The 27,934-nt window shown below is 32.1% G+C and overlaps 3 protein-coding genes across 3 annotated transcripts in view; 1 reads left to right on the top strand and 2 right to left on the bottom strand.

Annotated features, from left to right (window-relative positions):
• Nucleotides 1–775: 775 nt before the first annotated feature.
• LOC129914475 (methionine adenosyltransferase 2 subunit beta) lies at nt 776–9,515 on the bottom strand. Its single transcript, XM_055993744.1, has 5 exons — nt 9,324–9,515; nt 9,037–9,210; nt 8,612–8,977; nt 1,543–1,811; nt 776–1,484 (listed from the first exon to the last, which is right to left on the bottom strand). Exons 1-5 carry the CDS (start codon nt 9,355–9,357, stop codon nt 1,215–1,217), a joined length of 1,113 nt encoding a protein of 370 aa, XP_055849719.1. The 5' UTR covers nt 9,358–9,515; the 3' UTR covers nt 776–1,214.
• A 3,059-nt stretch (nt 9,516–12,574) lies between these two features.
• On the top strand, nt 12,575–13,871 carry LOC129914267 (ubiquitin-like domain-containing CTD phosphatase 1). Its single transcript, XM_055993436.1, has 2 exons — nt 12,575–12,882; nt 12,968–13,871. Exons 1-2 carry the CDS (start codon nt 12,717–12,719, stop codon nt 13,762–13,764), a joined length of 963 nt encoding a protein of 320 aa, XP_055849411.1. The 5' UTR covers nt 12,575–12,716; the 3' UTR covers nt 13,765–13,871.
• Nucleotides 13,872–24,365: 10,494 nt separating this feature from the next.
• The window catches only part of LOC129914525 (uncharacterized), a 28,470-nt gene continuing 24,901 nt past the window's right edge, over nt 24,366–27,934 (bottom strand). The window contains exons 6-10 of the mRNA XM_055993825.1: nt 25,889–26,009; nt 25,726–25,818; nt 25,496–25,657; nt 24,726–25,432; nt 24,366–24,671 (exon numbers count right to left, since the gene is read on the bottom strand). Coding sequence (XP_055849800.1) covers nt 24,445–24,671; nt 24,726–25,432; nt 25,496–25,657; nt 25,726–25,818; nt 25,889–26,009 — 1,310 coding nt within the window. The 3' untranslated portion in view covers nt 24,366–24,444. The remainder of the gene's footprint in view (nt 24,672–24,725; nt 25,433–25,495; nt 25,658–25,725; nt 25,819–25,888; nt 26,010–27,934) is intronic.

The following is a 27,934-nucleotide window of genomic DNA, read 5'->3' as shown; positions in this document are numbered from 1 at the left end:
TTTTCCTTTAATTTTTATCATATTTACCTACTTTTCCAATGGGTTTCATTCTACTATGATTTTTTTGTACTTTTTAATGTTTTTGAAGGCATCGGCACTGGTCTATTAGTAAGAAGTGTGGAATTTCTCTAACAAAAATGTCTTCAGAAGTTCACCTAAGACAAATCTTGACTTGAGTGATGACTTTGAATAAGAATTTCACTTGAAGAAATGCTTAAGATATTTCTGGACTTGAGTAACGAATATAAATTCGGTTTTACACCTGCACAATGTCAAATTCTAAAATTTGTATTTCTAAAAGAAATAGCATTTACTAATTTTCTTTAAAATCTAAAAACTGCAATTTTCCGGACTTCAATTTTTGTAAAATAATTTCAATTAGATTTTTAGACTAGTCCTGTTTTTTTTTAAATACTAGTAACTAATTATTTTTCATTTAATTTGCAAAACAATAAAATGCACTACTAGGTCGCACGTACTCAGCATCACCTTCGGACCAGAAATACATATTTTTGATGCAAAAGCATCACGCGTTAATGAATTCAGCCAAATTTCCATACATATTTTTTTAATCAAAGGCGTTGAAAGACTTTAAAAAAAAAAACAAAATTTGCCATTTTGGTTATACGGTTAATTTTCGTCTTAAAACAGTTTTTGTCAATATTTAGATCTATCAATTGTACTTCTTGGTTTTAAAAAGAGTTTGTGCAAATTTTTTCCATCAAATGAAAATCGGTTGGTCGTTGCCATCAAACTAAAATAAATTCCAACAAAATAATTTATTCACCAATAAAGTGATTTTTCATTTTTATTTGAAGCATTTAAAAAAAAAAATTATGAATCTACAATAAAATGTATAAAAGTGTTTTTTTCTTAATTTCTTCTTATATATTAGGCACGCGTTGTCTTTTCTTTGCTTATTAAGAGCACTCTGTTTACAAATTATATAGTTTTTATTTTTTTTAAATAGATTTATAAAAAATAAATTGGGAAGCACATAAATTCGGGTTTGCCAATTCTTAAATAAAATATAAAAAAAAATATTAGAAAAATTAAATCTTGCCAAAGAAATAATACAATTTTATATTTATAATATCGATTAAGTACACAATTCGTGTAGAAATACGCAAAATTAAAAATTACTTGTAAGAAAAATATCAGTTTTTTTTTTTTTTAAATTAGAATTAATACAATCTCATCCAGAATAACAGTCCTCACATGACGAGGGATCTTGGAAAAAGATTTTGCTTAACATAATCATCAACAATGGCTCGAACACTATCACGTGTAATTTTGGGCATCTTGAACAGATAACCGAGATCCTTGAGTTTAGTATTATCCAAGTGCATGTGCTTGTGATAAAGTTGTTCTTCATCCATGTATGGAGTGAGTGGAGTATTGGTAATATCATCTTTTTGACATAATTCTGCCCATGGTCCCATGTGTTTGTCGTTGATTTCACTTATAGTATCCGACATGCTTAGCTAAAGAAGGAATAATTTTTCATTAAAGTTGTATGGTTTTTTGGAAGAAAATACAAACCTTAGTTAGATTTGACATGACGATTCCCCAATAATCAACATTAATGCCAAAGATGTCGGCTAGAATATCACTTATCGTTCCCTGGGTACTTTCTGAATCGTCAACAACGTTGTATGTCTCGCGGTTGGCTTTAGGATTTTGTGCAACCTCCCAAATGGCACTCACAGCATCGAGTATATGAACTGTGTTTAGTTTCATGGCTTCATTCCAGAGGAGCTTCATGGTCTCATTTAGGTATTTATAAAGCGCAGCAATTATTATACGAGGCACTAAGAGGGAACATATTTGTTGAGTATTCAGTATTCAGAATAATACTAATAATTTTTATTTTAAAGATTCAATATGATATCAGGTATAAAACAAACATAAATTACATTATAAATTATGATAAAGTATAATATTTCAAAGTATGATAAAGAAAACAGATTTTTAACGTATATGTTAAGCTAAGCCACAACATCTCCCCTCTATTTCATAAAACGTATGGGAATAATAAGCCCTACCCTAAGTTTCACGTGGAAATTTTCCCGCCCGAAATATTTTTGTTAGTCCGGAATTTAAAAAGCTTTCGTAAATTTCACCCGACGAGTGAGCGCGGAAAGATCTGTCGCCTGCATAACATTTTAAAAGAAAAAAAGGTCCAAATACGGTGAGTTTTCTGAACGTAAACAACTTTTCGCCCAAAACACACAAAAGGTTAAAAGTGAAATTAAATTTTTCTGGATGAAAATTTGTTCACATGTAACTCACGATAGGGCTGAATAACAAGCAATAGCACTGGTCTACAAAATTTAATTTTTTTTTGGTGCAGGCACTTAAATATACTTTTCTATAGGTTTTTAATGTGCTGAACTCAAATCTGAAGTCAGCAATATCCTATCAGCTCCCGTTTTTGAAATATTACCGTTTGAAAGTTAAAAAAAAATCGTGTTTTGACTTATTTTGAAGTTAACAAGATTTTCCCCACATGAACCAAAATATACTTTTCTGAAGGTTTCCGGTGTGCTGAACTCGAATCCGAAGTCAAAAATATCCTAGCAGTTCACGTTTTTGAAATATTTTTGTTAGAAAATGCAAAAAAAAAAACGGTTTTTTCCTACTTTTGGTGTTATGCCTTAATTTGAAGAAATTTTTTTTTAAATATAAATCATAACGGTTTCTATAAGAACTATTCGTTCTTTCAAGACCCGTTTAAATCTTTGCAATATCTTTTTTATTGCGCGAGATATCTTAAAATGAAGTAAGTGTGTTTGGCTTAATTTATCAAAAAAGGAGATGAAAATGTGATACATTACAATAAGCTATAAAGCTAACGATATCTCGAACAATAAAAAAGATATCGAAAAGATTTAAAAAATTCCTGAAAGAAGAAAAATAGTTCTTACAGAAACCGTAATAAACTGTATTTAAAACAAATAAAAACGGGAGCTGATAGGATGTTTTTGACTTCAGATTCGAGTTCAGCACACCAAAAACCTTTAGAAAAGTATATCTTAGTCTCGGCACCAAAAACGTTGTTGACTTGTGTAGTTAACCATGAAAATAGATAAAACAAAATAATTAAATAATTTATTACACTAAACAAAATTATAGTTAAAATATGTACATGTGTACGTACGTAATATTAAAAGCAAATGACTGCTGTTTTATCCTTTATGCTGTAAATTTTACTACCGGTTTTACGACACGTACTGGTCTGTATTTGATTTGACAGTATTTGATTCAGAGTATTTTTCAACGTTGATGTTTTTCAAGCAATGATTTGTAACTATTTTTATTTCTTATCATTAGTTTTGAACTCAAATGTTCATTTTCATTTAAAGTCAAGTTAGATTTGGGATCCGTTTCGTATTATATAATATTTAGGATTTGTTAAACACTCTTTTATTTTTCTGATATTTTTTTAACTGATTTCCTCTCAATGATGTTTGATCTAGGATTAATACTATTTTTAAATATTAACACTGTCTACTAAACAATATTTGCGATGGCTATGCGTATGCACTCAATCTGGGTATAGGAGTGTTGCGATACTCTAATAACGCAAGGCATGTATGCATTACTTTCATTACATTTTTTAGAAAAAGATTTTTGGCTATACCCACACATTTTTCTGCAAAGCCATTAGAATTTGGATAATAAGGCTGGAAAATGTTTTTTGAAAACATACATATTGGAAAATCCAGCTAATGGCATTGAGTGGATTGTTATCACAAACAATTTTATTGGGAATCCCATGAGTCTTGAATAGATCTTTAAGTTTTTCAATTATTTCATTGATTGATTTATTTTTAATACAAAAATTTTCAATCTATTTCTAAAAATAATCACCCACAATTTAATAATTCTTTTATTTTAAAAACATTACATATATCAATTTCGAGTTTCATTTCTTAATGATAGGATGTTATGAAAAATAATTGGTTCGTTAATATTTTAATTCTTCAATTTTAGGCATACCAAGTAATTTTGAACCAAATTATTGTAAGCTCAACATTGCAAAATGATCTCTTTGTTCGGATCAAAATTTTGGAGTGTTGGAGCATTGCTTAAATTTGTACATTTGTCTGATGAATAAGATGTCTATATATCCTTTAATAGACTTTCTTTCTTCTTTGGAGCGGAAGTCATGCCCGCACTTATAAATATTTGACCTACTATATTGAAAAAAATCGCTTATTTTGTTTTTTTTTGGTGGATAACTTTCACATTTGTAAAGATAATTGAATGAAATAATATATACTTTCCAACAGCCGAACCTAATTTAGACGAAGTACCCGACCTTACAGTCGAAGAAGTTAGCGTGGCGGTGAAAAACTCCAAGAAAGGAAAAGCTATTGGTCCAGACGAAATACCCTCTGAGTTCTGGAAGAAGATGGGAGACATTGGGTGTAAATGGCTCACGATTCTCATCTCCAAACTCATTAGCGGTGACCAAATGCCAAATCAGTGGGGAGAAAGTTTCCTTCTCCCAATCTACAAAGGAAAGGGGGACACACGAAACTGTGATAACTACCGATCGATTAAGCTGATGTCACACACCATGAAGATCGTTGAGCGGATTTTGGACGGCCGACTGCGAAAAATAATACGGCTGTCTGATGACCAGTGCGGGTTTGTCTCGGGTAAATCAACCACAGATGCCATACAGAGTTTAAGAATCCGAATGGAAAAACACCGTGATTCCTCAAGGGATTTGCATATTGTGCAAGAGATCTGATATGGGTGTCCCTGAGACAGCGAGGGGTTCCGGAAGTCTACGTGCGGATGATCAAGGACATGTACGAGGAAGTAAAAACGAAGGTAAAATGCCCCGCAGGAGTCACCGAAGAGTTCCCAATCAAAGTCGGTGTGCACCAGGGAAGCGTCCTGAGTCCTTTGCTCTTTATTACAGTCCTTGACTTCCTGCTTGAAGGAAAAGTGACGGATCCGAAAGTGAATCAGTTATTCTTTGCTGATGATGGAGCCATCATAAGTGAAGATCCAACATCCTTGCAACGAGCACTTGATGTGTGGGTGGATGTTCTGGAAGGAAGTGGGTACCGGATAAGCGCGAAAAAGACAGAATATCTCTGCTGTCCATTTTCTGACCCAGACGGCCCTATTCCGGACATTTACCTGAATGGAACAACACTTCCCAAGTGCGAAAAGTTCAAATATCTTGGATCTATGATCAACAACCAAGCTTCTTGTGATGACGACATCAATCACCGAATAAGTGTAGGGTGGATGAAGTGGCGCGAAAACTCTGCCATCTTCTTTGACCGAAAAATGCCCCCTAAACTGAAAGGAAAGCTCTATACTGCAGTTGTTCGCCCAGCACTTACATACGGTTCACAATGTTGGACAATGTACAGAACGTATGAGAGTAAACTGACAGCAGCTGAGATGAAGATGCTTCGTATGACAGCAGGAGTAACAAAGCTTGATCGAATCAGAAGCAAGAAAATCCGAGGAAGCCTTCACGTCAAAAACACCATCTTGGATAAAATACAGCATGACCGTTTAAGCTGGTACTGTCATGTACAAAGACGAAACCCTGAGAACCCAGTTCAAAAGGCGATCGCTTACGACGTTCCAACGCAATCGCGAAGAAGAGGCAGGCCTAAGAACTCATGGAGAAGACAAATGCAACGACAACTGCATTCAGTTGGCCTTAGACATGGAACAATTCAAAATCGAGAAGCCTGCCGACGTTTCCTGAGGTCAACCCGGCGAACCCCACATGCGGAGCCGTAGTGTGAAGCAGTAGAGTGGGAGAGTTGTGACCCCATCCGAGATCATGACTATCGTCGATAATGGAGAAGAAGAAGAAGAATTGAATGAAATAAATTTTATTTTAGTCAATAAACAAGGCTTAAAATATTCGATCTTATAATTTCTAAATTTGAGCAATTGTAATTTAGAACACTAAAAGCGATAATTTTGGTCGTTATCTTAGTAGGACCTACTTTTTTTTTTTTTGTTTCTTACTCAGACTAAAAATTTTATTTTTTTTTACTTCTATTTTGGATTGGGATTAAATCAAACTATGGAGTAATAGTCCGGTCAAATTAGACTAAAATAAGGGGGCGAGGTTACATAAATTCCCAGCAAGCTGAAAATTGGTAGGATTGTTAGAAATATTATCATAAATGAAATCTAAAAAGTCCTCATCGATCCGAGACCTGGAAAAAAATTTACTTGGGGTCAAAGGTAACAAAAACGGAGTTTTTACGATTTTCAGCAAAACGGTAAGTCTTATCAAAATATTTTTAATGCAAAAATTGTAGACCAGATTATTATCTATAAAAAGTGTCATGACACTTTTTTCCTAAGACCCACCGTTTTTAAAATATAGTGATTCAAAAAGTTGAAGTTGAGTTGTAATCTTTATAATCAGGTCTATTCTAAAAAAAAAAAAAAAAAAAACGGGGGAAATGTTTTCTGGAGAAGGGATCCCAACTAAAAAAGCTCCCGAGATCTCAATCTCTTTAAGCTAAAAGATAGTGAAATTTCAGGAACTCTTCAGTTGGGAGTTTTTATTTTCAGAAAAGGCCTGAATATAAAGATTTCAAATCAACTTCAACTTTTTGAATTGTTATATCTAAAAAACGGTGGATTTCATTTATGATGGAGTTTCCATGCTGGGAATTTATGTAACTTCGGATGTCTAAACTAAAACTTTAATAGAAAAAAAAAAATTAATCGGAACATAATATGCTATTTTTATTGTCCTTGCAATGTTTGAACAGGTGTTACTTCTGCAGTTATCAATATAATTAACCGAAATAATAGCCTGTACAAAATTTGCATAGATCTGAAAATTGGTACAGAGCTTTGAAACATCGGTAAAAGTAAAACGTCAAAAGTACCTGAAAATCCCATGTGTGCATAAAAAATTACTCAAGGTTAAATGTCGGAAATTTTAGTTTTTCATATGTAACTCTAACACGAGAGGAAGTTATCCAAGTTATATCATTTGCATTTGACTGAGCTTGGCAAAAATGTTGACCAACATCTTTTGGCAAACAAATTGAAAATATTTAACATTTTGATAGTAAACTTGTATTAAAAGTAACTTGGATAACTTTACCCCGCTTCAGAAATATATGAAAAACTAACAATTTTGACATTTTTTAACCTTGACTAACTTTTTATGCACACATGGTATTTTGAGGACTTTTGACAATTTACTTAAATTGATATTTTAATGCTCGATTTCAATTTTCGCCTCTATGAGAAATATTTCTGAGTTAAATGTCTATTTTGACCAGACTATTTTAAGTACACCCACCGAAATAATTATAAAAGCAGTTGATTTTATTCGTTTTTTAACCATATAAAGGATATTTAATTTTTACTCCTTGCACGAATAAGATGACAAGTATATACTGGATTGTTCGCCACCCTTTATTTTTATTTAATTCGTTAAACTTAATTTTAAAAATTATTTTTTGAATTCCTGGTGCGAAATAATTATAAAGGCACAGCTGATTTTCACATTAAAAGTGTGGTTTATCGAGATCAAATGTAACCAAAACTAAGAAAAATAGTTGGAAAATGAATTTAACCCATTATGAACATTTTATAAGTAAAATTTTTCGGTTATTTTTAAATAAGGCGTGAAAAACCCTTGACGCAGGCAGAAATGGGCAAAATCAAGGCTTACCATGAAAATTAATTGTCCAACCGCCAAAAATCTGGAGGAGAAGAAAGGTCCGATTGTGTAATTGATAATTTAATTTACAAAGATGACAAGTATGGTTACCTAAAACGATCAGGAACTAAGCCTTTGGTCGAAGAGAGAGCCAAAAGTGACAAAAAATGAAGTATTTTTCGTGAGAATTTGACAGCAAGAGAAGTTTTCGAAAAAATAAACTTGGTAGTAGAAGTACGACAAGTGCAGCAAATAATTAAGTTGGAATTAAGTCATTCCGACAAAAGAAAATGTGGAAAACCGGCGCTCTTGTCAAGGCATAAACTTTCTCGCCTTCGCCTCGGTGAAAAAATAGATTCTGGGATGAAAAATGGAAAAACCGATGTGTACACCATCTAGGCTATCCAAATTAAACTTCCTCTCATTGGTTAACTTAAAAGTTTTTCGAAAAATTTTACTTATAAAATGTCCATAATGGGTTAAATTCATTTTCCAACTATTTTGCTTACTTTTGGTTACATTTGATCTCGCTAAACCACACTTTTAATGTGAAAATCAGCTGTGCCTTTATAATTATTTCGCACCAGGAATTCAAAAAATAATTTTTAAAATTAAGTTTAACGAATTAAATAAAAATAAAGGGTGGCAAACAATCCAGTATGTACTTGTCATCTTATTCGTGCAAGGAGTAAAAATTAAATATCCTTTATATGGTTAAAAAACGAATAAAATCAACTGCTTTTATAATTATTTCGGTGGGTGTATTCTAATGTTGGTTATTCAGAATAATAAAAAAAAAGATAACTTATAAAATAAATTATGATAAAGTATAAATTTCAAAGTATGATAAAGAAAATGGATGTTAAACTTAAGTTAAGGTCAACCACAAGAATGTTACTATCAGAATTTTACAAAACAAAAACTACTCACTTAAATATCTCTTATCGCCGACTCCATAGACAATTGGCAACCTCAACACACTGTAATTCAGATTGTCCATTGTCTTGAGTTCCTTTTCGACTTTCAGTTTCATCTTGGCCACAGCTGTCCAAGGATCTGTCTTGCAGTCTTCCTTCAGCGGAGTCTTCTCACTCGAGTTGACACTCCCCGAACTCAATTCAATAAATCTTCTGGCTTTAATGTTGGCCGCTTCGGTGGCACAATTGATACTTAACTTATAGATTCCTTCTTTATAAACAGCATCAGTTTGATTGGGACGTGTCTCGGCGGCACAATTGACAACAATATCCCAATTTCGACCGTTTTTTGATGGACTAAATGCATTTTTACAAGAAGCTTAACAAAAATATTCATAAAGTTATTTAATAAATAAGATTGTAATTGATAATAGCTACCAGAATTAATTAAATTTGCACTTAAAAATTCAACATTTGAACTTTCATAGGCTAAAGTGTGTTCGGCATTGAGCCAGGCCATTTGTGGTGGTGTCTTATCAACAACTCGAATTTCCTGTGCCAAATCATTTTTAACTAAATAATGTACAAAATTACGTGCGATAAATCCACACCCTTTTGTTAAATCAAAAATAAGTAAAAACAAAAAAAAAAAGAAAGATTAAAAATATGTCTTTTTTTTTGTTGGTTATATTTTATTTTGACATGGAATTCAGATGATTACTCACCTCCAAGAATTAAAACGGTTGGTTTTTCAGACATAATTTATATTTCTTGTCTATTTTAAATGAGAATGTAAGAGTTTTATAAAAAAAATATATGATATTTTATGGTAAAATAATAAGAAAATAAAGAATAATTTAATAATAAAAAAATTAGTTTATGCGATGCACAAAACTTATGACACAACACAAACACACAACCAAAAAAAAAGTATATATGAAAACGAAAAACCCGGTTTTGACGTTTTTTTTTTTTTTTTGTTTGAAATGATAATTTTGAAGTTTGAGTTGAAGCGGTTTAAATGAGAAGTTAGATGGGTCTGTAACTAAAGTATGTTTTAACGCTTTTCCGCAACAGTGCGTTTTTTTCTGGTGCAGTCAAATATGCCATTATTTTCTCTCTCGAAGCTTTAAACCCGGTGCAGCAAAACTTAATTTTCCATACAAAAAAAAAACAAACAAATCTTAAACGAAATTTAATTTTTTTGCTTTAAAACTTATTTTTAGATGTTTTTTCTTGAAAAAAAGTGGCCAATATAAAATGCGTTTTTATTAGGGCCTGGCTACACAGTGTTGTGCCCAATCACGTTCCAATTCACATTTTCTAGGAACAAATGTCAAAAAGAGGAAAATCCTCACCCCTCTTGCCTACAACCTGACTGGTTAGGCGATTGAAAAATCACCGTGTAGCCCGGTACTTAGGTACAACCGGGCTTAACTGGACAAAAAAAAAAAAAAACACATCGGGGCTTAGCCGGAAATTTTGGCAACACTGCATAATGAATGACACAAAATAAACATTTTTGTCAAAAAAAAAAAAAAAATGGAACCACACTGCAGGCAACAGCTTTCCAATACAAAATGAATTATCAAAATTGGTTCACTCAGTCCAAAGTTATGAGATAGATAACAAACATAAAGAAAAAAAAAATACAGACGATTTGAAGTCGGTAAAAATTTTGAGTTGTTATACTTTTCGCTTTCGGGTTTTTCTTGTATTTTTTGTAGGGTTTTCCCTCAGTAAAATTTTGAAAGTTCTACAAGCTACAGTTATCAGCTAAATCATTGTATTCAGCCAATTACAAAAATGTATGCTAGCGAAACTAGTTAAATACATTTCGTCAGTCATGTTTGTAAACGAATTCTAAACAATAGAGGTGTGTTTTTGATTAACCGATCTTATAGCCACCAAACCCAAAAACGCGGTTTAAGGCAAAAAGTTTTCAAAAACCTGAAAAGCGTTCACACCACAAGTTTACAGGTTTTTGTTTGACGTTTAAAATATTTTGACATCCAAATGTCAAGTTTTCGATGGGATTTAATTTTGGTTCTTTAAATCAACTTTTGAGCTCACAAAATTAATAAAATAAAATGAACTCTGACAATTTAAATATAATTTTTATTCATCAACACAAAACATGGTATGGCCATTACATTCATGATGGATTCAAAAAAATTTTGAATTTTGATTTTTTTTTTCGTTTTTTTTTTTTAAATAAAACGTGGAAACTTTTTTATTTTTATTTATAATTTTGCGAAAAAACTTTGGTAATTTTATATAAATGTTTGTTCAACAATCTTATCAGAATCCATTTAAGTCTTTTATCTGAGAAGTGCATTGCGTATATCTCGAAATATTACAATTTCAATGCAACCATGTCAAACAAATTTTTGATGATTTTTTTCTATGAGAGAGAGAAGAACCCTTCTCCGCTTTTTTTTTTAAAGCCTAGTACGCTGTACGAAAAATGTTCAAGTCTTCAAAGTCGACAGCGAAAATACCAACTAAAAAATATCATCGAGTATTCTGTGAAAGTCAAAATAAAAAAATTCAAATTAATTTAAAATCAAGAAAAATCAACAGAAAAATAATTTTTAAAGCAAGAAAAAAATGAATTAGGTAAAAGAAAAAAAAAAAAAAACGTCAACACTGCTCTTAGAGTCAAGAAAAATGCACAGGACAGTAAAAAGTAAATGACAAATGAGTGAAAGCTCTTCAATTTTTCGCTAGAGCTGGCGCACTGAAAAACGAAAAGCAAAACAAAATTTTTCGTTCAAGATTTCGTTAACGAAATTTGTAATGGAAAATTTCTTTTCGCTTCAGCAGCGTACTAGGCTTAAGCAGCAGATAAATATTCCCAAAGGAACGCAGCTAAGAAGAAGAACGTTAAAAACTTGTACCTTTTATGGTTTGAAGAATTAAATCTATTGTTCCTTGAACACAGGTACGCAGATCGAGCTAAATTTAAGCCGAGATAAAACACCCATACAAGTTATCGATGATTTGTATGGAGAAACCATTTGACCTACTATATATGGACTGCTAGTCGTTTGACTTTTCCATACAAAAATTGAAAAAAAAAAATATGTGTGTTTTTTATTACCACCGGTCTTAACTGGACAAAAAAAACTCCTCGGGGCTTAACCTGAAATCTTGGCAGCACTGTATATTGAATGTTCCGAAAACAGCAGACACAACAAAAATTTAGAGTTGTCATATTTTTCGCTTTCGTCATTTTCTTGTATTTTTCATGTATGTTTTACAAAGAGATACAAAAATGTATGTTAGCAAAACTATTTTAATACATTTTGCCCTTTCAAACGTGAGTTTTTACGTTTTTAAACAAATTCTAAACAATCTATGAAAAAATTAGTTTGGTAGCACAGATTTAAAACTGTTCAAAAAGTTAAGCCCAGAGAAATCTCCGGGCTAAACAACTAAGCCCAAGGGGCTAAGGTGTTGTTGTATTTAACATGTAAATTGCTTAGCCCAGACTGCGTTTTTTTTGTCTAGTTAAGACCGGTTGTAATAAAAAACACACCTAATGATTCCACATCTTTCTAGCTCTACTAGCGGTATAACCTTAGACGGCGAAAAGAGGAAACTTTTAGTGAATGACATATCTGTCGTTAAAAGGTAGTGCTTTCTCTGTTTTTCTATATTTGTTCCTTTCGCACTTCGTCCAAAATGTTGCACTTATTCTCCGCTTTTTTTTAGGGCGCTAGTATCGCGAAGAAACAAGTGGAACCAACCTGAATATGCTTCTAGTAGTCCATATATATTAAGTCAATGGGAGAAACATTTTAAGCTCGGCTAATTTCTATTGATAATTTGTATGAGAGCTAAAATTTAGCTCGATCTGCGTACCAGGCCTGAATCGGTAAAATGAACCGATTTAGTTAAATAAATTAATTCAAATATCCCACTGTATTATTAAAATGATATGGCACCACTTTTTGTTTTAACCAAACGTCATTTCTCATTTGCAAAAAAAATTACGTATGGTTTCTGTTTTGTCAACAAAAAAAGGTTGACTTCATTGCATTTTCTCATAAAAGAAAAAATTCCATTTTTTATACAAAATATAAGTAAAAACGAAACAAAAATAAAAAATTATTATGACTGAAATAAAAGATGCAACAATAATTGTTAAATGGAGTGGCAAAGAATACCCCATTACCGATCTAACAGATCAAGACACTGTTGCTGTACTCAAACATGAAATCTTTAAAAAAACACAAGTTCGTCCTGAACGACAAAAATTATTAAATCTTAAATTTAAAGGTAATTCATATTCTCTCTCTGTGATGAAATGATTTCAGGGTCACAATGAATCATTCAATTCATTCTTTTCCCCAATTTGAAATAGGAAAACTTGCTGCTGACAATGTAAAAATCAACAATTTAGAGCTGAAACCTAATTTCAAGCTAATGATGGTTGGATCCACTGAAGCTGATATAGAAGATGCTTGCAATCGTCCTGAGGGACTTGCCGAAGTCATTGATGACTTTGATGATCCCGAAGAAAAAGAGGTCTCTGTGGAGAACTCTGCTGTATTTTTGGCCAAAATTGCCAAACGTATAAAAGACTATAAAATCACAGTTTTCAATCCGCCGAGAGAGGGTAAACGTTTACTTGTCTTGGACATTGATTATACTCTCTTTGATCATCGTTCTTCCGCCGAAACTGGGGCCGAACTTATGCGTCCTTATTTGCATGAGTTTTTGACCTCGGCCTATGAAGACTATGACATTGTAATTTGGTCTGCCACTGGCATGCGTTGGATCGAGGAGAAAATGAAACTCCTTGGTGTTAGCCAACACACGAGCTATAAAATAATGTTTTATTTAGATTTGAATGCTATGATAACAGTTCACACTGCGGAGCGAGGTGTAATTGATGTTAAACCACTCGGTGTCATTTGGGGTAATTTCCCACAATACAGTTCAAAGAATACTATCATGTTTGATGATATTCGAAGGAATTTCATAATGAATCCAAAATGTGGACTGAAGATACGTCCGTTTCGACAGGCACATTTTAATCGTCAGACTGATAAGGAATTGGTTAAATTGGCCAAGTATTTGAAAGATATTGCTGATAATTGTTGTGATTTTAATAAGTTGAATCATCGCAAGTGGGAGAGTTATAATCCAAGGAAATAGAATTAAGTTTGTAGTTGTAGTAGTATGTTCGCTCTTAAGATTGTTTACAAAAAAAAAACGCATTTGAGTGGTAATTAGAAAAAAATAAAACCGAAGTTTTCTTAAAATTGATTATTTTTTGCCGATTTAATTTTTTGAGTCAATTCATGAGAGTAAAAACTTGAACGTACTTAAATATATTTGCTTGTGCTAGAAGATGAAAAACATGGTGAGTAAAAGTAAGAAATTTGTAAGGAAAATTATATGTAGGTAAGTATATGTCAAGATAGGCGAAAGGCGGATTGTGTAGGTGAATGGAGACAAGGATGCAATAGTAAAGTAAGTAATTAATTCATTTTATTGATTTGTTCCTTAGATACATGTTAACAATTTAAAGAATTTAAAGCTATGGCATTGCCGTCAGCTCGGTTAGCAAATTTATATATAAATGTATCTTTTCTTTATAAAATAATAAATAAATGTAACTATTCAAATTCTGTGATAATTAACATTCTATACTTGTAAATATCTTTCAAGAATAAGGCGAGAGGTTTCCAATCAGGTCCGTTCAACATCTTTATTGTTTCCTCCATTGATAGGGTTCTTTTTCCAAAGTATGAACATTAGAGTGACCGCAAGAAATCGATTTTCGAAATTTGGTCGGGGGAACCCCATAAAATGTTCCGCCTTTGCAGATTTTTAGATAGCCAAAATTTCAGCTCGATTGGATAACTCTAAATGGTGCCGACACTCGCTCAAAGTATCAAAAATCTCTGTTTTTTCACTGTTTTTCGAAGAAAATTAGCTCTAGCTCCCAAACAGATCGGGTTATTTTCACTTTTTATATATTTAATTAAAGGTAGTGTTGTTACACATAATTCAGATGCTTAATTTGTTTAGTTTTACTAAAAAAGAAAAATATTGTCATCAATTTAAATTTTCAGTACTTACCTCAAAAAGAGCTGAAGTGCAAACTCGATTTAAAATGAAACTTTTTTTTAAACTGTTTTATTTAAAAAAACGAAACATTTAACAGAATTCTAAGGCTGTGTGTGAATTGCGTTAAATAGTTAACACTGTGTAAAATTTTTGACACTATTGAGGTGAACAAAAAAATTTCAGCTGTATGGCTTATTGTTTAATATTTTTCTCTGCCTCTTTTCTGCTATGAAACTCCTTTTTAATAAAAAAAAAAAAAAACAAAACAAAACCATCTGCAAAAAAAATTTAACTCAAATTTAACCAGGTCCCAGAGCCCAATAAATTTTTAACAGCTGAAAATTTTTTATTCACCTCAACAGTGTCAAATATTTTACACTATGTGAACTATTTTACGCAATTCACACACGGCCTAAAAAACAAAAAAAAATAACATCGTGTTACATTTCTTATACATAATTAATGAAGTAAATACTAAAAAATTTAATCAACAGATTTACAAAGTAGTTTTGGAAGCATCAGGATACAATTTTCGGCACTCACTGACTACTTGAAGTACATATTGTTTTTGTTCCTCATCTTTAGTTAAAAGGTTATTAAAATCCGTTATTAATTTGACTCCTCTTTCTGTGATGTCATTTACGACTTTAAGTGATTGCACTTTTTTAAAGCCTTCTTTAAAATGCGGGTTTTCGGGCCAAAGATTTGGAGGTTCTTTGAGAAAACTTGTGTCTATTTTCAATCGGCTGAAAAAGTTCAATGTTTCTTTTTTCACAATATTTTTTAACCCTGCTGTGACAAATTGTTCATCTTCATGTGTCTGTAGCTTTGGATTTGCTATTCTGTTGGTTTCCGTTTCACTGGTTTTCAAAATTATGTTGGCCGTTTCTAATTTTGTTCGCAATCTGGTAAAGTAAGGTCAAAGAACGCCAGACCTGCCTGCTCTGAAATATCTTTGTCTATCTTGCGTTATTCAATGCAATTACGCAAAAGATCAAGATCTTGTTTAGGAGCCAGATAAGCTCTTGGGGCATAAAACCAAGCAAAAGTTTTTTCTTGTTGAATGTAAGTTTGATTTTGAAACTACAAAGTCAATTGGATTTTGCCCTAGTGCTTCTATTGTAGCTATAATTATGCGAGAAGCATTTCTATCAGATGCCTTACATCGATCCAATAACAAAGAAAGTTTCATTGTTAATAGCTCTTTCATCCCACGACTATACCTCATACTTTTGCTACCCGAGGGCCCAGAGATAGAGAAACATCCATTCTATCCCTATCCGCAGAATAAAACAGTTAAAAAAAAGTTTAATTTTAAATCGAGTTTGCACTTCAGCTCTTTTTGTGGTAAGTACTGAAAATTTAAATTGATGACAATATTTTTCTTTTTTAGTAAAACTAAACAAATTAAGCATCTGAATTATGTGTAACAACACTACCTTTAATTAAATATATAAAAAGTGAAAATAACCCGATCTGTTTGGGAGCTAGAGCTAATTTTCTTCGAAAAACAGTGAAAAAACAGAGATTTTTGATACTTTGAGCGAGTGTCGGCACCATTTAGAGTTATCCAATCGAGCTGAAATTTTGGCTATCTAAAAATCTGCAAAGGCGGAACATTTTATGGGGTTCCCCCGAAAAAAATTCGACAAAAAATTTTTTCTATGGGAGTTGCGGTCACTCTAATGAACATCGCTGCGTTGCAAAAATGGGACATATGCTCATGAAATGAAAATAGTCTTCTTTGGACTTAAGGTTACATAGGGTGCAGAATTGATTAAAACTTCCATTGTAAGGTGTTCCGTTAAGTCCTAAGATTTCGCATCTTACTTTAAATATTAATGAAATTTCATTATAACTTAAGGAGTCTTGGAAGTAATTTGATTCTTTTAAACATATATTGAGTTGGGAGTACAATATTCTACTTAAAGAATTACGGGCGCTGGTTTTAAAGGCATCACGCACAGAGTTTTCATGTTTCCCAATAATACGATACAACTGCTCCCTTAAATTTGTTAAATTACTCGTATCCATCGAAACCGCCTCATCGAAACTGCTTGCCATATTTTTCCATTTCGCCATCCACCAATCCTCATTTCTTACTTCGTAGAGTAGCAATTTTCAAGACAGCCGTTGATCTGGGTGACGAAAACTTTTCAAAATAAAATCCGCCTGAGACTTCATGGTACCAGTGAAAAGTTTGGGAAGTCCCGTTTCGAGGTAAAGTGCATAGCTTGGGGTTTGTAAAAGGAAAGTAAAAAGTTTTTTTAAGAAATTCCTGTGGAGTTTTTCAATCGGTTCATACTCGTCTATACCCCATACTTGAGCAGCATAGCAAAGTGTAGTCTTGACAACAGTGTCAAAGATCTTGTATTTTGCAGAAATTGGTATCCGTTTGTTAGAGAACACATTACTCCACGATAGGTTCAACATACTTTGACAAGAATTTGTTTTTGCAACTAAGTGTTCATTAAAGTCAAGTTTAGGGTTAAGTTTCACTCCTAAGTAATTGTATTCCGTAACCACTTCTAGAATTGTACCATTAAAGAACCAATTATATCGGTTTTGACTCCTGGCAGATCTTGAGAATAACATGACTTTGGATTTGTTGGTGTTAATAAGAAGTTCCCATTTACAGCAATAATCCGAAAGACGGTTAATCATTAGTTGGAGAACATCGGGCGATTCCGCTAGTAACACCAAATCATCGGCATATAGCAGCACATTTATTGACATACCAGCAATCCTAATTCCTCCAGGAAGGTAAGCTACTATGTCATTGATGAATAGTGAGAACAAGAGTGCACTGAGTAGACACCCTTGCTTAACACCATTATCTGTTGCGAACCATTTTGAGTAATGAGATCCATCCCAGACAGCTGCTTGCGAATTGAGATACATTTCTTTTAAGACGTGAATGTATTTACTAGATAAGCCCAAATGGGAGAGCTTATAAAAGAGAGCATTCCTATTCACCAAGTCAAAGGCTGATTTGAAGTCTACGAAGAATGCATAAACCTTCTTGTTCCTAGCTTGACAAGCTTTGACAATTGAAGTGAGTGAAAAAATGTGATCAATAGTTGAATAATTCTTCCTAAAGCCAGCTTGAAATTCAGTGAGGATATTGTTGGCGTCAACCCACGATTCCAATCTATTGGCAAGGATTCCACAAAATAATTTCGCTAGAGCATTCATAAATGAAATTCCTCGATAGTTTTCGACTTGGTCCAAAGCTCCTTCTTTGTGAATTGGGAAGATAACTGATCTCTTAAATGAACTTGGGATGTCCTCATTTTGAAAAACTTTGTTGAATAATATTTTAAGCTGGGCGAAAAAACTGGGTGCAGCGTTTTTAAAAAATTCATATGGGACTCCATCTTCACCTGGGGCTTTTCCATCCTTTGATTTTTGGATAACAGCACAAATTTCTGCAATCGATATTTCTTGATCTAAGATTTCATTAGTTGTCATAGGTTCCGCATAATGATAGTTTAGGATAGATTTGCCACAAAGGAGATTTTGAAAGTGAACTGATAGGTCTTCAGCAGTCAGTCCTATTCCTATCGCGAACTGAGATCCATTTATCTCTCTCGTAATTTTCCAAAATTCCTTATAGTTTTTTGTTTCGCCAAGTCTACATGCCTGATTTTTCGCATACTCGGTTTTTTTCACCAAGCACAACTTTTTGTATTCCATATTTGCTTCAAAATACCAACTTTTAAGGATATCACAGTTAGAGTTCCGTAGAGCATTTAGGAGAGAGAATGATTTCTTTCGGGCTTTCATGCATTCTTTGTCAAACCATTTTTGCTTAAACCTTGGAAATACATTAGGGTTCAACGATGGTTTCTGATGCAACACAATAATTGGTCTGGATGCAATAGGAAATAATAATATATCGTTGTGAACTAAAGGGGTTTTTAGACATAACATAACAAAGAAGAAAGAAAGTGAGCAAATTCAAGAAGATATTAAAGAGGAATGGCAAAATAAGCGTACATTATTTGTATCTTTGTATATCAATTTATATACAATGGTCCGACAGTATGAAGTTTTTATGTGAAATTAATAATGTCGAATTCCTTTCAATTGAAAAATCGAATTTTCGGCGATCTCGAAGCGAATTTTTTCTGAAAATCATGTTCCATAGAAAAAAAATACGCCTCAAACGAAGCAGAATTCGAATTTTTTTTAATCCCTCTTTTTTGAGAGATTTACACGGATTTGCACACACACTTGGAACATTTGACATTTCTCAAACGTCAAGCTGAAAGTTTTCTTCGTGTTGTTTGTTTATTTGAGAACACCAACTTCAAATAAAAAGTAAATTTTAATTGAATATCCTATTTTTATTGCGGAAAAATATGAAATAAATAAAAAAAAACAATGTGCGATCAAAATATATTTTTTCCTGGCATAGTTCTTGTGAAAAAGTGACTTTTCTTCTCGTAATTGTCGTCAGAAAATTTTTTCTCTGTAAAACCACAGCATACGGCCAAAATAATAACCTTCTACTTCATCTTCACTCAGATCTTAATAATAACTGCAATTTCCCTTTGATTCTGATTAAAATAAATCTATATTACCGAAGAAAATAAACAAAACTATTGATCAAAGGAATCTCTGGTTTTATTTTGCAGAAATTGTTTTGGTTTCAGCTTGACGTTCGTGTAAAAATTGTTGTCAAATGACACACATACAATCGCAAAAAGAATTCGGTCCGTTTTCATGTTCCTTTTTAAGACCAAAAATTCGATTTTTTTGAGGCGATTCAAAAAATTGAAAGGAATTCGACATAAGAATCTTAATTTGTTTTCAATGAAGATTCCATACATACAAAATTACAAGCTTTTAATATGAGTGACAAAACCAAACATTTTTTCAATATTTCGAGGAAAAATTTTAAAATATTTAGGTAACTCACGTTACATTATTTTGGTAACTCATGTTACCTGCGATTTGTGGTTCCAAAAGTAAAGAAAAGATGCATTTTCACTCAAGTTTTTTTTTTTTTAATCGAATAGTGTGTAACGAAGCTTGCTTAAATGTTAACTTATTTTAGCACTAACGAGGGGATATTGTCATCGTCACTATTAGACTCATCATATTTTCAGTTTTGCTTGTTTTTCCGTCATTTTCATGTGAAATTCTTCTGTTGTTGTCAAGCTTATGCTATAAAAATGCTTTAAGATTATTAAACTCCCTGAATTTTATGTCTATCCATAAGGGAATACAACAAAGAATCTTTTCTTGCAACTTGCATAAAGAGTTGCAGTTTGTAAATAGTAATTTGCTAATAAAAAAAGACTGCATAATTTGTTCAAAATTCGTGTCCACTTTTTCATGGAACTACCCCTATGTAGCTTGTTTTCTTTTAGTAAAAAATTGAAATGAAGACCGAGAGCCGACAGCATTATTTACTCTACCAGACGTCATTGAAATCTTGAATTGCATTTCACAATGCACTCTTGCAAAATTTGCACTATATCTTGATAGTCAATAAATTAGTCCCAGTAATTTAAAGTTTCAACAAACGCCTTTATCCCCACCAGATGTCCTTGAATTGAAGAGTCTCGAAATTCAAAATATTGCTTACAACTAAATTTGCATGATTTACTTGCTACATTACAAAGCAAACTGACATAAATGCAATGTATTCCTCTTTTTTTTTACCAGAATCTAGCTTCTCGTTACAAAATACTTTTTGTTTTATTATTTTCGATCATTTCTTAAACAAAAATAAATTTCTTCAAAACAGACCGTTGTTGGTTGGACAAACAAATCATAAATAAATATAAGTACCTATATGAGTTTTTAGAATGAAGGTTCATGTGTGATTAGAAATAAATTTATACATATAAAATTTAAAAAAATTACAGTACAAATTGTTTGTTAAAAGTTTTCCTTCGAAATTAATAAATTTTTAAAAAATCAAAAATATATTGGACATTTTGGGAAATTGTCTAAAACAGAGCCTGTAAGTCATCTCTGAGACCCAGTTGTACAAATATTTAATCCGTGGTTCAGCAACTTTTATCTTCTGAAATCGGTGGTAAGGTTCCAGTTTAGCACTGGTGCAAGGTTCACATATGTAAAAATAGCCACATCCATGCTTGAACCGAAGTTCAAGCTAATCCGCCGAAATCGGTGGGTTAAATTCCTGATCAGAGGTTGAACCACGTTTGTACAACTGGCCCTGAGTACACCCTGAATCGACTAACTTTGTAAAACAAATTACACTGGTCAGCAAAAACAAAAAAAAGTTCGGAGCAAGAACTTTGTTATATGATTTCAATTGACTTTAGTGTGAATTTGAAACTTTTTACAAATTTTATCACGTCCAGGGGTCGAATCACCGCACACGATTACGATCATACGTTAACGTTTTGACTATTGCTCTCTCTATTTAATTAGTTCGTAGTTTTTGAGCTATAGTCTTAAAAACTATTTTTCCAAATTATTTTACTTTCAAATTTCATAAAATATGTTGGCTAAATTCGGACTATTCCACATTGTAAATGCTGCTCTGTAATTTTAACTAGCCTCGCTCAATCTTGACGATGTGATCAATAGAACTCAAAATATAAGCTGTTTAGTGGATATGTTTTGGATACTTTTCTGTTTAATTTTCGTTGTTTTTTTTTTTAATTCAAAACTTTCCAAAATTAGAGCGGATATGGTTTAAGAAGACTTATATCTTGATTGAGATCTTTAGGTTTAGTAAAATAGTCAGAGTTTAACCTACCTGCTCACATGAAATGAAAACTATATAAAGCCGCGATTTAAGGCTACCAGACTTTTGAATTCGTTAGTTCAATACATAACGTAGCCGTAAAGCAAAATTGTTCTAAGTCACAAAAAGCAAATTTTACAGGGGACGATTCAAATTGGTTTAAAGCGACGATTTTCTGCTCGTTTGCCATTCAAGTTATGTTTTTTTTATAAATTTTGTTCTTTTCTCTTGAATAAAATATACAAGTTTACGTCATTAGTAGGTGCATACTATTTTTAAATATTTTTTAAAACTAAAAACCCAAAATTGGACATAGAACAATTAATATACAAGTACCTACGTTTTTTCCTTAAATAAAAAGTGTACTTAGAACAAAATATGATGGGACTTAGAACAATCAAGAATACTTGGGCTCATTTTCAAAAGGTTACTTCCCTGTTTTTATTGTTCTATGTACCATTAAATTATATTATCTGCGGAATGAAATTTGTTTGACAAAAACGGTTTTCAAATTCGGAAAGAGCACCCTCAAATTAACTCATTTTCAGTAAAAAACTGGATTTAGAACAATTTTGCTTTACGCCGCACAGTGGTCCATTTAGACAAAAGTGCTTGAAATATTCATTTTTCGGGTGGGTCGATAATGAAAAACTTTTAGATCACTGAATTCACAAATGGTTGGAGCTAGAATTTTCGAAAAAAATTTTGAATTTGGGTTATCTATTGGTGTGTCTTATAGAGCAAGTCAAAGTTAATAATTTTTTACTATGAAAAAAAAATCTGTTTTTTATTTTTTTTCTTAGCTTTGAGTGTTAAAACTAGGAAGAGGGCTCCTTAAACGATTTTCATTTTTTTTCAAATGCTGTGTAAATATTTAAACCAAAAATTAAAAAAAAAATTAAAAAATTTATTTTTTAATTGTTTAATTTAATGTTTTTTGAAACACTGTTTTTTGCACACTTTTTCGACTTCAAATTGCATAGAAAAAATAGATTCCTACGTAATCAAACCAAGCTCAGCTGATTCAAAATCCTTATATATTTCTTAATAAAAATCCAAAAGCTCAGCTGCGTCATTTTGCATCCAACTGAGCTAGAGCGATTTGATTTGAAAAGGTCAGTCATTTTTTCGACATTTTTTTCATGTGTGAAAATAAAATCTTGGAAAATTAGAGTTCTTTGTTTTGTAAGTGGTGGATTTCAATAACATGATTTTTTATGAATATATTGGGACCAAGGAGATGGAAAAGAGAAGAAAACAAGCGATCCAAAAGCGTTTTCGAGAAGAGCTTGGACTTGATGTGGATAAACCAAAGAAAGGCTATGGAAATACTAATAATGGAAACACTTCAAGGAGAACAATCAGATGCAACCGCTCGAATAACTGGAGTCATTGGAGAAGTTATTATGATGCTGAAAATAATACCTACTGAATGTTTTGAATTGCAGGGAAGTAGTGAATGCAGTTAAATTTGGAGAGTATACTAAGAAAACAGCAGAGCTTCTAAAAAAAAGTATCCTGAAAAACTACTCACGCCTACTCTTCACAAAATAATGGTCCATAGTCAAAATATCATCGAATATCAATCACTTCCACTTGGAGAACTGTCAGAAGAAGCCCAGGAGTGCAAAGTTAAAGACCACAAGAAGTACAGATATCAAAATACGTGCAAAGTTTCAAGGATTCGGCAGAATGAAGACCTATTTAACATGCTTGCAACCTCATCGGATACACCTATTTCTTCCTTAAGGCATGTAAGAAACCAAAAAGATCTGCAAGAACAATACTCTCCAGAAATGATGAGTTTATTACAAATTACCCCGGACTTAGATGATAGTTTTAAAGAAATCTAGTGTTTTTTATGTCTTAATTTGTTACTTTTATCTTTTTCCACTGTTTGACTTGTAATATATCACTGAAATACATTATAAATGTACTCTTCTATAAAGAAAAATAAAAAAATTGCATAAAAATAAAAAACAAAAAAAATACTTTTCTCCCATTGTTTCACTCGAATTGGTTCCTTTCCTGTGTCACCTAACTCAGATTACTTCAGAAATTGATTTTTGACGATTGTAATCAAAATACCATTATGTTTACAACCTTATCTAAAACTTCTTATTTTAACACCAAATTCTGAAACACCCTGTAAAGTTTTTTTTTGAAACTCACAATTTTCATAGCCTTGGAAATTTCCTTCAAGATAAAAAAAAAACTGTGGCGATGTCTTTATTTGTTTAGAAGATATTAATTTTGCAAGCAAAAAAGTCAAAACGGGCCACTGTGCGCCGACGATAAGTGTATAAATCCGCATGCTCACATTTTGGTTATACGCCTCCACTCCTAAAATTTGCATTGGAATCTCGGGCCGCTATAACCTAACCTCAGCCTGTAATAGTAATTCAATTTCCTCAGTGATAAGATTAATGAACAGTGTACCAGATATAGAAAATTTTTGTTTTGTTTGTTTTATTATTTTTTTCATTCGAAGCAAATATTACGCATACGCCACAGTGACCCATTTCGATAATATGAGACCATGCGAGCCACTGCAGTGGCCTAATTTATTTTGAAAATATAAGACAAAATCTAATTTTATGACAATATTCAGTTCTTTTTGAAAATACTTTATCTATACATATTCCATTCATGTTAGTGTTCCCGAAGAAAAATTATTTTCTTAAGAATTGACGTTAATTAGAAGTTCAAAAAAAGTCCCAAAACCATTTAGGCCACTTTGTCTCTTACAGCTACTTTGTATACTAAATCAAAGATAGGAAAAACTTTAGTTTTTTTTACTATGATTTCTAAAACTTTTGAAAATTATACCCACTGCTGTGTGAGTGTGAGTTTCCACAATCGACTTGTTAAAAATTCTCTTGTGAGAACACATATTAAAAACTATGACTTCCTATGAAGGTAAAGAAGTACGAATTAATTACAATACAACTTTATTATCAATATTTTTATTTTATTAATTTTAAATATCACTTACTAATAAAATAACAATTATTATTAAAACAATAAAACTATAACGTGTAACCACCCTGATCGGCCCAATGCACTCGACGTCCCTCATAATAATCAATGCTGTCCTGAATTTTTCTCCTCTCCTCATCCAACGAAGCCAAACGTTTATATTTTTGTATCAAATAACAGCAACTAAACATTAGCGCAACTTGAAAAATTAGCCAAAATATAAGCATGGCAATTAAAAGACTCTGATTTATACAAATATTATCCATTGATGATTCATCTAAAAATAAAGATGTTAAAACTAAGAGATAACATTTTCATTTGCATATCTTACCAACTCCTGCAATAAGTACAATTCCTCTCTCTCCGTAAATCAAACCTTTTGTATCGACAATATTTGGTCCTCGCACATTGATATCATAATTCAAAGGCAGCTCTAGATTATACGGAGCCCTTCTCACAACTGTTTGTCCATTTAGATACGAATCTGGAGTTTTATATCCATCATCTGTTAAATTACTATTTACAACTTGTTCCATCACCGTCGACACATAAATTGGACTCTTAACTTGCACCGTATCACCATACAATTGCACCCCATCGGCAAATCTCCGATTTCTCTTCATAGATCTTTGGCACATAATTGGTGGGCATCTTGCTGGACAGAAATTTATTTTAACATCAAAACTTACCAGCGAATTGCCTGCAAATTTGAAGGCCTGAAAACGGGCATAAAGCATTTTCTTCTCATTTGTTGTAACTTTGGTTAAAGCCGGGAACACAGTGACATCAGTTGGACATCCCATTTCGTCAATGAGAACAATCAAGCTTGTGTTATTACTTGACTTGGCTACTAGTGAAATAGCATCAAAGTCAAAAGGTGTATCCGGTGGTTCAGCACTGATTTGTAGCTCAAGACTTTGACCAATTTGTACGTCGTTTGTTTGATATTGTTGATTCAGATCAATAACTTGCATTGATATTTTCGGAAGTTCTAGATTAGATTCATTGAAATGTATAAAACCTTCGCTTGGCAGTTCACTGTTAAAAATAAGAAAGATTTTTTTTAAACCTAAAAAAATCGAGACTAGAAAAAATACAAACTTTTGTGTAAAAGCAAAAGATGATTCTAAAGCAATAGCACTTGGTAGTTGAGCTTCTGTGACTGTTGAATTACTTATAATGCAACCGACTTTAACTAATCGATCACCTTGAGTTTGAACATTTAAATTATTTTGTACTACGATCATTGCTGATATAAAAATTCTGAAGAGATTTTGTTAAAATAAATCAAGTTATTCCTGAAGGATGAAGAAAAACAGTTCGAAAGTTACCTTTGGTAATTTTTTGTAACTTCATAGGCACGAAGAATTCCACAACGTTTTTCTTGTATTTCATTTCCGATTGGCAAGCGTAGTAAAGTAGATCTAGCAAAAGCAAAGGTCGGATTAGTTAGGCTTAAGAAATAGGTACTCATAATTTTAAAAACTTTATAACCTTGTTCCATTTCCCATTGTCATACAATCTTCGGAATGGGCACTCACATAGATTTTTCCACGAAACCAGTCACTTGGTGAGTATTTGACAACCATTTCTTCATTACTGCATATAACAGATACTATGAAAAAAACAAAAAATGTAAAAAAAATCGGTGAGTTGAACTTTAATTTAAACTTAAGATTTAATCTTTATGAATTTTACTGCCCAATAGAAAAAATATATCCAAGCAAACTTCTTGCAACTCTTTTATTATTTCGTCACGTACAGAAAAATTACATTTTTATTATAATTTTATTATTTAAAAGAGCAGAAAAAACTCAAAAGTATATTTATTTAATTTTCAGGAAACAGCAACAAATTTTGTATTTATTTCCAATGCTCAAAATTTACTGAGGCGTATACGTACCATTTTTTTTTTTCAAACAAATTTATGACATTTTAATAAAAATTGTTCTATTGCTGAGTAATGTAACCAGATGATTCTTGTGGAATATTTTTGATCATTTTAAAATGTTATAATAAATAGTGGACATTTTTGGACTTCTTAGGGTTTGGACCACTTTGATGGATCTATCCATCGTTATTAAAGAACTGAAGGAATCGTCATAATACACCCACCGAAATAATTATAAAGGCAGTCGATTTTTTTCGCTTTTAAACCATATAAAGGATATTTAATTTTTACTCCTTGCACGAATAAGATGACAAGTACATACTGGATTGTTTGCCACCCTTTATTTTTATTTAATTCGTTAAACTTAATTTTAAAAATTATTTTTATTTTATTTCTGGTGCGAAATAATTATAGAGGCACAGCTGATTTTCACATTAAAAGTGTGGTTTAGCGAGATCAAATGTAACCAAAAGTAAGCAAAACAGTTGGAACATAAATTTAACCCATCATGAACATTTAATAAGTAAAATTGTTCGGTTATTTTTAAATAAGGCGTGAGAAAACCTTGACGCAGGCAGAAATGGGCAAAATTAAGGCTTACCATGAAAATTGATTGTCCAACCGCGAAAAATCTGGAGGAGTAGAAAGGTCCGATTGTGTACCTAATTGATAATTTAATTTACAAAGATGACAGTATGGTTACCTAAAACGATCAGGACGACAGCCTTTGGTCGAGAGAGAGCCAAAAGTGACAAAAAATGAAGTAATTTTCGTGAGAATTTGACAGAAAAAGGAAGTTTTCGAGAAAATAAACTTGGTAGTGGAAGTACGACAAGTGCAGCAAATATTTAAGTCGGACTTAAGCCATTCCTATGAAAGAAAATGTGGAAAATCGGTGCTCTTATCAAGGCATAAACTTTCCCACCTTCGCCTCGGTGAAAAGTATACATTCTGGGATGAAAAATGGAAAAACTGATGTGTACACCATCTAGGCTATCCAAATTGAACTTTTTCTCATTGGTGATAGATACTTATCTTAAACTTTTCTTTTCTTAAATTCTTTGTTATGGTTCTCAATAAGTTGCTTTTAGATTTCTTAAATCGCTCAAATATTTTAAAAATTCAATAAATATGTCTTGAAAAAGACGTTTTTAATCATTGAATTTTCAAAATATAATTTTTTAGAATTATTTTAGTCCTGAAGAAGAGTGTATTCACACTTGAAACGTCGACGAAATAAGTTATCAAAAACGACCTATAGCCTACACAGAAAAACAAGTTAAGTTATTTAACAAAGGTCACGAAGAAAGGAATAATAGTTCATTTTTAAAAAGCTAGAAGCTTAGTCACATTTGTAAAATTAAAATTAAAATTAAGTTAATTGAATGAAGGGCTTTTGAAAGAATAGTAATTGAACTCAGATTTTTGAAAAAAAAAAAAAAATATTGACAAAATTTTAACATGTCGTTTTTAAAACTTTTTCGTAATATAAATGCATTTATTTTCAAATTTTGTGGCCACATTTATTATGATTTGAAATTATAAAAGGAAATTTCATTATGTATTACGGTTTATGAAAAAAAATTAAAAAGTATTTCGTTTTCGAAGAGATTTTTTTAATAGAAGTTTTGAAAAAAATGTAACTTCTT

Source organism: Episyrphus balteatus, chromosome 3 (assembly GCF_945859705.1).
Source record: "Episyrphus balteatus chromosome 3, idEpiBalt1.1, whole genome shotgun sequence".
In the NCBI taxonomy this organism is placed as follows: domain Eukaryota; kingdom Metazoa; phylum Arthropoda; class Insecta; order Diptera; family Syrphidae; genus Episyrphus; species Episyrphus balteatus.
The sequence above is the reverse complement of the archived record's forward strand: the minus strand, read 5'-3'. Positions and strand labels throughout refer to the sequence as shown.